At 48.9% G+C, this 13,027-nt stretch overlaps 1 protein-coding gene across 1 annotated transcript; it reads right to left on the bottom strand.

Annotated features, from left to right (window-relative positions):
* Nucleotides 1–435: 435 nt before the first annotated feature.
* On the bottom strand, nucleotides 436–2,329 carry LOC113162096 (rho-related GTP-binding protein RhoU-like). The gene is made up of 3 exons (XM_026360099.1): nucleotides 1,881–2,329; nucleotides 1,655–1,713; nucleotides 436–968 (listed from the first exon to the last, which is right to left on the bottom strand). The coding sequence occupies exons 1-3, from the start codon at nucleotides 2,146–2,148 to the stop codon at nucleotides 477–479; spliced, it is 819 nt and encodes a 272-aa protein (XP_026215884.1). The 5' UTR covers nucleotides 2,149–2,329; the 3' UTR covers nucleotides 436–476.
* Nucleotides 2,330–13,027: the final 10,698 nt, after the last annotated feature.

Raw genomic sequence — 13,027 nt, 5'->3', positions numbered from 1 at the left:
CTTGATCCCTATTAACCCTGCAACATGTTGTTGGTGTACACTGACAGCTGAAGAAGCTGAAGCAGAAGCTGTGACATAAGTGTGATAAAGACGCAGGCAAACGCTGTAGGTGTGGAGTAACACTCCTGGTGGGATGAAGTTCTGCAGCTCTGTGAACTGATCTCACTCATATTTGACTCATTTCAACCTTTTGTTAAATGAAACGACTGCAAACAGTTGTTATAAACTTTAATCAAGGCTTCAGGGCGTTTAACAGGATCAGTGATGGCAAAGAAAACAAGCAGGAATAAAGAAAATCATCTAGAAATGATCAAAGTGCTGCTAATGCTGGGGTGGAAAAGTGAAAACAAGTGAAGCACAGGTCACAAACACTTCATCACAAACCTGGCTACAGGAGTGAGGACGAGGTTTTCTCCCTGTGACGTGCGTGTCAGGCTAAAACAAACCACATGTACAGTTTGTCCCGGTGCTGTTGTTCACTTGATGTCACAGCTCTGCTCTCCCATCAGACAGTTGATCTTCCTCCACCACGTCTCCGAGAGGCTCTTGATCTTATCTGGCGTCTTCTTCCTCAGAGTCAGCCTCTGCTGCTGGACGCTGCAGCTACTGTCAGTCTGCTGGATACTGGCCAAGATGGCCGAATCAAAAGCGTCCTTCAGATTCTTCTGGGTCAGTGCCGAGCACTCTGCAAAACCCACCGCCCCGATCTCCTGGGCGAGACGCTGGCCCTCATCGGTGCTCACCGGCCGCTCCTGGTTCTGTGCCAGGTGGATCAACACCTGCACGTCCTCTCTCAGGTCCAGCTGGGTGCCAACTAGGACCAAGGGCGCACTGGGACAGAGCTGACGGATCTCAGGAACCCACCTGTTGACCAGATTGCGGAAAGAGCAGGGGCGGACTACGCTGTAGCAGAGGAGGAAGACGTCAGCGTTCTTGTAGCAGAGAGGTCGAAGCCGGTCCAGCTCATCCTACATGACACAGACAAAAGAGTCGGGTCAGAACCATTCAGTGCTATGTTCTATATTAGGGTGAAAGAACACAATGACGCCACATTTGGTTCTTTAGTGAACCTTATTTTAATATTTGTGGACAACTGTAGAGTTGAGTGGTTTCACGTATACTGACACTGGTTTGTCTTTCTGTTTGTTCTTTCTGTTCAGAGTAAGAATAATCTCGTAGGATTCTCTGTGATCCTGTTTTCTGTGATCGTCCCACTACTCTGTGCATCATGGTGGATCTAATGAAGAGCACCGCACAGTGTTGGGAGGCAGAACATCTAATATATAATATACACTAATACTAAAGACTCAACAAATCTGAAACAGGCCTCTGAACTTTCTAAACTACAGGCTGAAACTGAGAGGGCTCAACCACAGAGAGCCTGCAGGGGGCGCTGTTCACCGTAGGGGTTTAATTTAAGACCAATAGCAGGGACTCTACGGGGGGGGCTCCAAATGTTTAGGATCAATTACTGACTAATACTAATTGATCACTGATGACTTACATTGATTGATCCGTCAACCAGCCCCCACTTCTGTCATGAGGAGGAGAGAGAAACGTGTAAAGCACGTGTCACTCAGCTCTCACCTGTACAGGTGTGTTACATTCTGGGTTATTTGTTTATGATCACAGTGAAACAGAAGGTGCAGCTCACCTGTCCGGCCGTGTCACAGAGCTGCAGCCTCACCGGTTTCCCGTCCACCACAACCATCGCTGAGAAGATGAAGAGAGAGTTCAGAGGAAGTTCACACAGTAACACACGTTGAGTTCTTCACGATCTTCAAAGTTTAAACACGATAAATCTTCACATTAAAGTCAAGTAAATAAATAAACAGGCTTAAAGCTTCCAGGTCTGTGCGCAACGCTCAGTCACACGTTACCCGTGAAGTTGTCAAACGCTGTGGGGATGTATTCTGTCGGGTACCCGTTGGTGGTGTAGCTGACGATGAGGCTGCTCTTTCCCACCGCTCCGTCTCCAACCAGGACGCAGTTCACCTTCCGCTCAGGTGCGGAGCCGGACCGCCGGCGCTTCACATTCAGCGGGAAGTCCCGGTTCTTTACGCGCCGCGGTGGAACGGGAGAGTCTCCCCCGCACACCGGCTCCGACACTCGGCGGGGCTTCTGCTTCCCGACGTCCTGAGGCAGCATGGCTGTGAACTCGGTGCACGAATCTGTTCTAGAGTCGCTGCAGACTCCCTTTTCTCTCCATATTACTGGAACCTCCTGCGCTTCTGCTGCAGTTTGTGCGAAACTGAAGCGTCAAAGAATTCAGGTGTGTGTCAGAGATTTGAAGCGCGCAGTGTCGCAGCCGTCGGGTTTGTGCGCGCAGCGGGAGCGCATGACGGGCATCCTCCCTACATCTGCTGTGGTCGTGATTCCTAAGAGGCTTACCGAGCACCATATGAAGCTCCACGGCTTTCCAAGTGAAATGAGCTAAGCATGCTGGAGACCTTGATCCCAGAGAGCGAAATATGTGAAGTGTGTCCCCATATTTATTATCCAATTAAATACAAGAGACTAGAATCTTTAGAAATGTCAGTGAGTATGATGGTTCTGTTGAGTTCTCTTTCTGTAATAGGGTGAAATAAATAAATACAAATAAATAAATACAGTGGTTTCTATATCTTTGTTATTCTGAATCACTACTTTCACAATAAGAGCCTCACATTTACCTCCAGCTTAATAAGAAGAAACACGTTAAGAGGAGAGTGGAGGACTGACGCCCCCTGGTGGTGGAATCACACCGGTTGTGGGCGCAGAAGAAGCTGAATTTGATGAAGCATGAATCATTTCTCATCACTGTCACCAGCAGAAGAAAAATAACAGAGCATCCTGCTTCCACACAGAGAGAAAGAGAGGAAGCCTGGAGCAGAAGATAGATGAAAACATCAAAAAGGGATTTGAAGAAAAAGGAAAATAAATAACGTTCCTGCTTTTGGTGTTTTCTTCTTGTGATCCTCTTTTCTAGTCCTAATTTGATGAGTTTGAAATAGTCTCAGACGTATGTATACATTTTATTTAACCGTATGAGCAACCAGATGACATAAATAATATAATAAATCTGTCTGGTTGGAGCTTCATGTCTGATTCTCACACTGATCTGATAAATTAAAATAACCTCACTTTATTCCATCCTCACACATAAGATGAGCACAAAGCTTCACAACACCCAGCTGGCTTCGTCGTGTGCCTTCGCTTCTCGACGAGGCTGCAGAGCAACAACACAGTGAGAGAGCAGCAGGCTGCAGTCAGTGTGTGTGTGTGTGTGTGTGTGTGTGGGAGGTAGAAAGTGTTGCCGTGCATTGAAAAGCACGAAAGACGGCAACGAGTGGGAGTGAAACCATACGCACCAGTGAAGAACAAGACACCATCTCACACACACACACACACACACACGCGCGCGTTGTGCAGCTCCACCTCACCACTTACCCTCCTGGTATCTCTGCAGTGTGTCACAGTGTTTGGATTAAATCCGTCTGTGAGGATTAATATTCCACTCCCATCTCCACCAAACAAACTTTACAGTTATTAAAAATCTCTCTAATGATCTTAGACAGAGTGAGAAGAGCTACAACCTTTTTACTTCATTTCATATTTAATTTATCAGGACACATACAACACGTGAAATGTACTGCATCATGTGTGTATTCTCCTCATGGGCCTTTTATTGCTGTTATTTATGGCCCCATTAAGTGGTTTATATTTAATCATGTGCTTGTGTCTGTATCTTATCTGGAAATAAAACTGTTTGCACGTCTGATTAGTTGCTAACTGCATTTCATCTCATTTCATTGGCTCTCTACCTGCACTTTGGACAAAACAAAGTTGAATCCAATGTAATCTGCACCTCGTTTAGTTTCCTGATTGTGTCGAGTGTGTCTGAAAAGCAGCATACTAAGATATTATGTTAAATTCTAGTGACAGCAGCCTCAGTGGAGTCGTGATGCTCATGTCAGTGATAGAATCTCCTCATCTGAACCAAATGTATCCCCATAACTAAAAGCTTCTAGAATCAGAAAAATGTTCTTTGATGATTTGGGAGAATTTGCCCTTTAGACAGAGTTCTACTGTGTCACTGAGTTAAAGTATGTTTGAACTGAGTCTTTCTGGACAAACGTCCCTCGGGGCGCTCGTCTTCCAGTCTTGGTCGTCAGCATGTGCTGTGTGTCCTGTCTAATGTAGTGTTTTATGTTTTCAACAAACACAGCTCCCAGAAACCCTCTCTCTATCACACACACACACACACACACACACACACACGTATGTAACATACAAAGCTGCTATTCTCCTCGTGCACACACACACACACACACACACACTCTCCCTCCTCCTCTTCTTCCAACATCTGATAAACTAGACATCTCATCAGAATCTTTGGGGACCCTGGGCCTCCTTTAGGAGTTTGCAGACTGAGCAAATACATTAACTCAATTTAGAATTTGGGATTAAGGGTCGACCCCCCCCCCTACACCCACATATAAACACACAAACACACACTGTCATCCCCTCCCTCCACCCCCTGCGCTCTGCCTTTCCTCCTTCCCTCATCCCTCTTTTTGATGGGATCAGCTGAGCGCTACATTCTCCTCTTCTCCTCCTGCTCCCTCTCACTCTCTCTCCCTCTCTCTCCCTCTCTCTCTCCCTCTCTCTCCCCCGGGGGACCAGGGTGCTCGGACTCTATAGTTATGGGCCACGGCCATCTGTCACCGTGCGCATTCATGCAGCCACCAGAAGGCCGCAACATGTGCAGATTTAAATGGAGAACCCAACTTTCCCAGGACACACAGGCCTGACCCCGGCAGCCGCAGCCACCACCCTCCCTCCTTCCCCATCACTCGGTGTCTCACCCTCCTCCTCCTCCTCTTCTCTCCTCCGTACCACAACCATCACCACCACCATCCAGCATCTCTAAAACCCGGAGCCCACCCACCTGCCACACCCTCCACACCACCAAGAAATACTGTCTGCATGTGAATCAGTAAATTAGAACCCTCCCAAACCTCCTGGAGCAACCCCCCCACCCCCCACCCCTCAAACACATCCCACTAAGTGTGTGTGTGTCTGGTGATGGCAGTGCAGTGTGCACAGGCACCTTCTTTACACACAATGATGGATTTCCACCTTACGTAGCAGCTGATGGTGAAAGGGGAGGTGATGGAGGAGGTGGGGGTCAGGGTGGGGGTGGGAGGAGAAGACGATGAGGGCATGTGTGAGAAAGACTGAGATCAGCTGATTGATAAAACTGATGATGAAGAGAGAGAGGATGAAGAGGACTGTGTGTGTGTGTGTGTGTGTGTGTGTGTGTGTGTGTGTGTGTGTGTGTGTGTGTGTGTGTGTGTGTGTGTGTGTGTGTGTGTGTGTGTGTTGAGCAGCAACACCAGAGTGTGCTGTGGTTTTTGTGGTTGGGAGGGGGTGAGTGGGGTGAGGCTGTGGGAGGGTACCAGGATTGGTCTTGTCTGTGAGACCCACGGGGAGGACAATGGGAACAGCGGGGGTGGGGCGAGTGTCACACGCTTTTGCTTTGTGGCTCGGTCAACAGGCGTGTGCCACGGGTGTCGTCTCGCCTCCCCTCGCCTGCTGTCCAACTCTGGGGAAGGACCGGCGGCCATGAGAACCAGGGCCCCGGGTCCTTTAATGAGGGGCGTGCTGTTTCTTATCAAAGATGGACAAGCCATCATTACAATCATCATTAGAAGCTGCACAATGGAGCACGCCTCCCTCGGCTACGGATGGGAAAATCCTGCCACAGAGCTGCAGAAGTGACGGCGGCGGCTGAGGGGGATGAAATAAAGAGAAGGAGAAAACACAGAGCACAAAAAGGTCTCAGTGAATCTGCAACTGTTACATCTGGTGAGACAGCTCCAACATCAGCTGCTGCAGAAATACTACTACTGAACGGAGTAGATCACAGAGTACTGGTCTTCAAAACCCAGACCCACATATCAGAAAGAGTCCGGATGCTGACGTCAACACTTTTTACAAGTGTTACAAACATAACACTAATGAACTCTACCCACCACCACCAAATCATCAAATGAGAGAATATCTTTTAGTATAGTGGGCTGTGTTCATATCTTCAGTAAAGCTAGAAGCCCAACACCTCATTAGATCACTTCATGAAGTCGTTTGTCAGCTGTTTCATAGATAAGATGTTGGTCTAGATGCTGGTGATGTTTGGAAGAATCCAGGTTCCGTGCTAATCGAGGTGATCAATGAACAACAACCCGTATCGGTGGATGAACTTTACCGTTTTATGGTTTGAGTCCAAAGGGTGAAGTCTGGATTTGAGTTTATAAGACTGCTGAGTGAGGGCATTTGTCAAAGTGAAAGAAAAGACACTTTTGCTTTTACTTTGAAGAACTGAGAAGAAATCAGCAGCTTGAATTTTAAATCTTAGAAGACGACGGAGGAACCTTCTACCAACAAACTGAAGTAAGTTACAGAACATCACACAGAACCTGTTCATTAGGATCTGCTTTATCTCTTTGAGGGCTCTGTTTTATTTGCTGTGGGGGGGCCCTGGGAGTCAGATCATTCCCGTTACCGTGTCTTGGACGGTAACCCCGCTCTGAGTTTGTCATCATTAATGTTTGTCCAAAAAACGTGTCGCTCCACTGAGTCTCCTCCGAGTCCTTTTTAATGCTCTGTGGCCCTGGCTGCAGGGAGCATTGTCACGGTGCTGAAGGTGGAGGGATACTAGGAGGAGGTGTGAGTGTGTGTGTGTGTGTGTGTGTGTGTGTGCCGGGGGGTGTGTGGGGGGGCATGACGCTGCAGCAGTGGCAGCTGGCGGCCCAGCTTGCAGGGGCCATCTCTTCACAATGGAGAGTCTTCCCCCTGGGGCCAGTGATTTAGGACAGGGCTCTCTGGACAGGAGGAGAGAGGACAGTGCCTTTGGAGGAACGCACCCTCCCTCCCTCCCTTCCTATCCTCCCACCTCCACCCCCTCCCCCCTTTTTCTTCCTTGTCCTCTAAAGCTTCCCTGCTGGCTCCTGTGCCGCCCCCCCCCTCCTGCTCTTGCACACACACTCCTGACGCCCTCCCATCACCTCACCGTGGCTAAGCTCTCTCCTGGGACGAGCAGGCCGGCCTCTGGACGGGGAGCATTCCTGAGGTGTAGGCTAACGCTAGCTGGACACAATAGGGGGACGACAACAGGTGCGCGTGGATCCTCTGTCGTCCAGCGGCAGCTGAGAGATAGGGACGGGGGGCTATTATGGCGCCATTATCCACCGCTGCTCTAGCAGTGGGCTGTTGGAGCTCTCTACTTGAACAAAAACAAGGCTTTTTATGTGTAACCTGGTCTTGTACCCACCCTGCTCTGACAAGCCCCTCTTTCATCCTCCTACCCCAGCTAGCACCTGCCACCCCCGGGCCCTCTAAACAAGCCCAACGGCCACTTATCCCAAGACTGGATTCAATTCAGTTGAACTCCAACTGCAATAAAACCTGAGCCCGCTAGTTTAAAACACCCACCACTTCATACTGGAGCCATAGAAATGATGCAGGCAGCCACCTCTGCATGCCACCCAGCCCCCTCCCCTCCTGCCTCCCCCCTCTGTCCCTCTGAATTATGTTATGTCTCAAATGAGCAGTCATACAGCAGATTGTTTGGTGCAGCCACTTGATATAACTGGTGACAATGCCTCTAACAGAGCGAGTGTCCTGGGGGGATAGGCAGTATTTGGTTACTGCATCCCTGATCTCCCCCCATTGTGGTGGGCTCTGGGTCCCATGGAAGGTTGAAAGGGGGTTTGGGGAGGGGGGACATGTGCGCATATGTGGGCCCACAACGCAGGTGCCTACATCTGTTCATTTCTGGGCAGATGCTCATGGTTAGAGATAGAGAGGGAGAGTTAGGGGGGGGGCACACTTCCTTCATTCACTCTCTCATCGTTCACACTGATTGAGTAAAACAACAAAATTAAAGTAAAGGCTCCAGAAAAAAACCCAAATCCCAAGTCCCAGGTTTGTTTGCTGCTTGTTTAAAATGACAATAAGAAACAAAAATGTATTTTTGTGAAGAAACTCTGACTCTCCTGCTCTGACCACGACTTCATCCAAGACATTTGGGATCAGGTGAAAGTGAAGTCAATACATTAATAATTTAACTCATTTTATAAACAGAGGTACCAAACATTTGATGATGCAGTTCACTTTCAGCTCAGAGAAATGTATTTAATCACAGTGAATTGATGATGAATCATCTGGTGCCACGTGACCAACGTTCCTTTGGACAAACAGCAATAAACTCTGCACATGTGGAGACTTTCATAAGTCAGTGAGTAAACAGAGAGGTAGACGTGACAGGAAACATGGGACTGAGAGTCTGTGTGATGCTGCATAGTGGCTCTTTGAATAATAATATAATATAATAAGAGTGCGGATTTGAGCAGGTGCAGTGTTTACCATGTTGATCTTATACTAGTTAGTCAGCACAGCTAACATCACTACTGTATCATCTCCTGTAACTATAGCTGATGGGAACGTTTGCTCACAAACCTAAACAGGAACAATCGGATCAGCACAGTTATTATTAGTTCTTACAAATCATCCTCAGGAAGGTTCGAACCAACTTGTTGAACCGTTTACTCACAATGACAACTGATGATGGTGCTGGTGGAGCTGTGGGGCCACAAACACCCAGAGCAGCATCTGTGAGTCCAAAAGTAATGTGAGCGGAGCCTGATGAGTATTACTGTCCCAGAGTTAGTTGTATCCACTACACCCACTTTTTCTACATGTTACATAGATGGAGAAGATGCTTCTACACAAACTGAAACCACAAAGACCCTCATGGTGACAGTAAAGTAACCGGATAATCTCCATAAAGGAACCTCCACTGTGGATGTTTTTGTTTCTTCCTCTCCTCAATAAATCCACTGACTGTTGAACCTTTAGTTCCTCCTCATCACAGCAGGTTGAACTCCTTCAGCATTAACAGGAGTGTTTGTCGTGCTCAGTATCACTTGATGAATTATTATCGATTTTATTCATAGGGAGCCGCGTGTGTTGTGCTGCGTCACCCCGGGGTGCGTGGCACATGTGTTTTCATAAACACTGGCACGCGACTGGCCACGTACAGCTCCCCCCCCCCCACACACACACCCCTTCCCAGTGTCTACAAACACACACACACTTACAGGCGCGTCTCTGCCCCCCCCTCCCCCCACGTAATTACTGCGGCACTCTTCCCATAAACTTAAGCTCAGCACGTCTCCAGTAACAGCAACGTATGCAAATGAGACAGCAGCCCGGGCCGGGAGCCTCGAGGAGCCGTGGGAAGCCCAGCGGAGCCCTGGAGAGCCCTGGGGAGCCGCGGATCTGGCCTGTGGCCCCTTCTTCCAGCAGCTGGCCACAGTAATCTGATCTGGACACAAAGGGGCCTGTTGATCTCTGCTCCAGCAGGTAACAGGGAAACCCAGTCCAGGTCCCAGCTCCGAACCAGCTCCAGGAGACGAGGAACTGTGAGGATGAAGCTCAGGAAACAAATAATAAAATAATTATAAAGTCATTTTCCTCCGTCTTGATTGTTACAGATTGTTTCATCATGATCAGAACGTTTTTTGTGCTTTAGCATCACTGAGGACGTGGGTGAGGGAGGGAGGGGGGGCGGTGCGTAAAAGCACCACTCCACCGAGAAAGTGCTGATTCAAAATCTGCCTTTTCTTTTAGCCTTTTACATTTTAGCACGAGTGGCCTCTATAAGACCCCCCACCCACCCACCCCCGCTCTCTCCCTCCTCCTCCCGAGCTGCCTTGCTCCTCCTGCATCATTCAGGGAATAGAACCACCGACTCTGGCCCCATCATTCAGCCCAGCTCAGGGCCTTTCACCCGGAGCTTCAGCTTTCTCTCCGGGTAAAGATGCATCGATATTTCTTTCATGGATGAGTTATCGATGCAAAAAAAATCAATTGATCATCAAATGCACCCCCCCCCCCTCCCTTTCCCCAATCACCGCTTCATATGATCGATATCGTGTGATGCGCGCCGTGTTTACGTTCCCACGAGTGACCATGTGGTGTCTCCTCTTCGGGGACCTAAGAAAAAACCCTCCCGGCTTCCCCCTCGCCATATGGCCCCGGAGGGCCCATACCGTTACAGGTCCTTTAGCATGCTTCCAGTCGAGTGTAGACGGAGCCCGGTGGACAGAGGCGCACAGAGACGTGCGCTTCGGGCCCGAGGAGGGAGGGAGTTCAGCAGGGAAATAAACGTCGTTTTCTGGATGTGGAGGTGGGAGGGGGTGGGGGGTAGTTAGTGGCAGATGGCTTGTAAGGGTCTGTCCGCGTCTGAAGGCGTGTCGTGGTCCTTCACTGAAGACCCCCTTCCTCCCTCCCTCTCGCATCACAATCAATGGAAAATAAAGCGCAGAGAATGGATGAATAGCCGCAGCCCGAGTCACCCTGTTTTGTTTGGCGCAGCTACTGGTGGGCAGGAGTTAAACTACAGCAGCCCCCTACAGTAGCACTTTAGTTAAACAGTCAGAGCTCAGCCAGAGAGAAAGGGGGCAGAAAGTGTCCAAACTGGGCAAAGATCCCGTTCAGGTGCAGCCTCTCTTTAAATTAAATGAAGTCTCTTTAGCTGCGGGATCAGACCACTGGAGGAGAAGAAAACTCTGCGTCTTAATTCAGATTCTTTTTCCATATTCACGCCTCAGTTCGTCTTCAACAACACTGAGAGTTGCTGTGATGAACAGAAACTCTTTCCTCGGTCTCTGTGTTCGTTTTTAAAGGTTCCCTGTGGAACACACTTGTGGTTTGTTCCACACACACACTTCATGGTCGCTGTAAAACTTTCCTTAAACACGTGTCTTCTGTGCGTGAGGGAAACTACAATTGATTTTCTTGTCTCTATTCGAGGTTAATTGTGATGGTCACGGTTCAGCCGGCGTTTGGTTTGAGAAATCACCCGGTGTGAAAGGAGATGGACAGGTTTATTAATGGGGGGGGGGGGGGGGGGGGGGGTTGTTTGGTTGCTGCGGCCATTGATTAGAGGTAATAAGTAACTACGGACTCATGAGCGTGTTATGCGCAATAAGCAGTGAAGGGAATTTGGATGAGAAAGGGAACGCATGTCCCGCGGGGGGGGGGGTGACGGTGCTGGGCGACCGCCTCCTCTGACAGATCGCAGCAGCAGGTAACGGACACCGGAGAGCAAACAGCAGCCGTGACGTGCGCATCGGAGCACAGTGACGCAATGTACGTGCACGCTATAGGCCCCATTATACCGAAGAACCCCCCCCCCCCCCCCCCCCCTCTAATGAACGACCTAATTAAGAAGCACCCCCCTCCCGCCCCTCCACCACCTCGTGCTCCTTATTCACACGCGCACGCACGTGCACACACGTCTTAACTCAGACTTCAATAATTTACCCGCGTTAAAAGAAATGTGGTCAAAATTTAAAGAAGAAAAACACAAAACTGTCAAAATCTGTGTTTGTTTGAAGTGTGCGTGTGTGTGCGTGAGTGTGCGTGAGGGCACGGAGAGTATTGTGTAGGATATGGGAGCCGTGGGCGCGCGCTCAGTCAAGGGAGGCGCGCACACGCTGTTATTGAGGGGAGAGCAGGTGCTGGCTGAATTACCATACAGCTGAGGGGGGGGGGCAAACTTATTCCTTCAGCACACACACAATAACAAAAGTTCCCCCTCATGTTGGCCACGCGAGCGACCTGGTGCACGCACACACACACGCACACACACACACGTCCATATACATGCACACGCGTTTTTTTAATCTGAACCCAGAGAATGAGAAGACGGAGCACGAAGTGGAAAAGCAGAGTCCAGCCCTCCAGTCGTTTACAGCTCTGCCAAGGAATGTGTTCTTTAGTCTTTAGAGTCGAATCAAAGCATCAAATTCTTCCCACAACCAGAAATACCAAACTTTAGAGAGGGGGGGGGGGGGGGGTGTAAACAATTAACTGAGTCAGGGTTCGATCAAAAAGCTTTTTTTCCTCTTTCTGAATCAGCTTCACGCAGTTTTTTTGGCACTTCATCCAAAACATGTTAAGATGCCAAAAACAAAGAACAACAGCTGGAAGGATCGATTCGAGTCCAGGTCACTAACAGACTCATGTCAGGAGCAGCTCTGGCATCTGCAGGATGCTCTGACTCCTCTTTGAACCACACAGCTTTACTTTCCTCTAAATCCTGTGAATTCTAAGTTTGTCTTCTTAATGCTCCCCTCAACCTGTGAATCTGATCCAAGAACCCAAGAACCCCTCCTGTTCTGTTAGAACTACACCAGCACCCACCAGCCTTCACGGGTCCCACCGACGTCTTATTCTGCTAAAATACTTTCACACTTCTCCTTTTTGGGCTCAGATATTAACGCTGTTCGCGCTGCACTGCTGCTGTAGTTCTGAGCAGGCTGTTGTGGTCCTCGCATGGGATCCCATTGTGGAGGGTAAGGCCAGATTGGGAGGTGAAGTCGGGGAGGAGGAAGAGGAGGAGGGGACCATTTGCATGTTATTACCATAGCATGTGCCAGGCCGTATATAACAGGCTGTAGGCGGCCTTGGCTGGAGACAGACGCACAGTTCAGAGTAAGGAAAGACATTAGGAGGTAGAAGGAAGCATGTTAGCCCAGTGACCAATCTGTCCTGGGTTCGACCAAGACCTTCACACGAAAAGCTACTTCCTAAAATTTGACACTTTCTTACAAACAAGGAACTCGTTTCTGCTTTTACGCACTGGATTAACTCCTCATAACGGGACTGGAGGACTTCTTTCTCTTTTTTTAAACAACCACGACTTCACACTCCTTGTTTTGTGGTTTCATTTTGAAGGTTTGGGATTTATTCGCTTTTTTGTTTGTTTGTTTGTTTGTTTGTTTTGTTCCTCGGAACATGAATGTGAGCGGCGTGGCTGACAGTAGCAGCACTTGATGAGAAAACCCCGTGAGGCGACAGAAACGTGCTCAATGCATCTTCCTCAGAGGGCTTGAACAGGAGGAGGCACCCTGAGGACAAGCCGAGCCCCGAAACTTTTTACTTTATTTATTTCTTATTTATTATGTATTTATTTAAT

This window comes from Anabas testudineus, chromosome 1 (assembly GCF_900324465.2).
Source record: "Anabas testudineus chromosome 1, fAnaTes1.2, whole genome shotgun sequence".
NCBI classification, from domain to species: Eukaryota; Metazoa; Chordata; class Actinopteri; order Anabantiformes; family Anabantidae; genus Anabas; species Anabas testudineus.
Note: the sequence above shows the minus strand (reverse complement) of the source record. Positions and strands in the feature narration are given on the sequence as shown.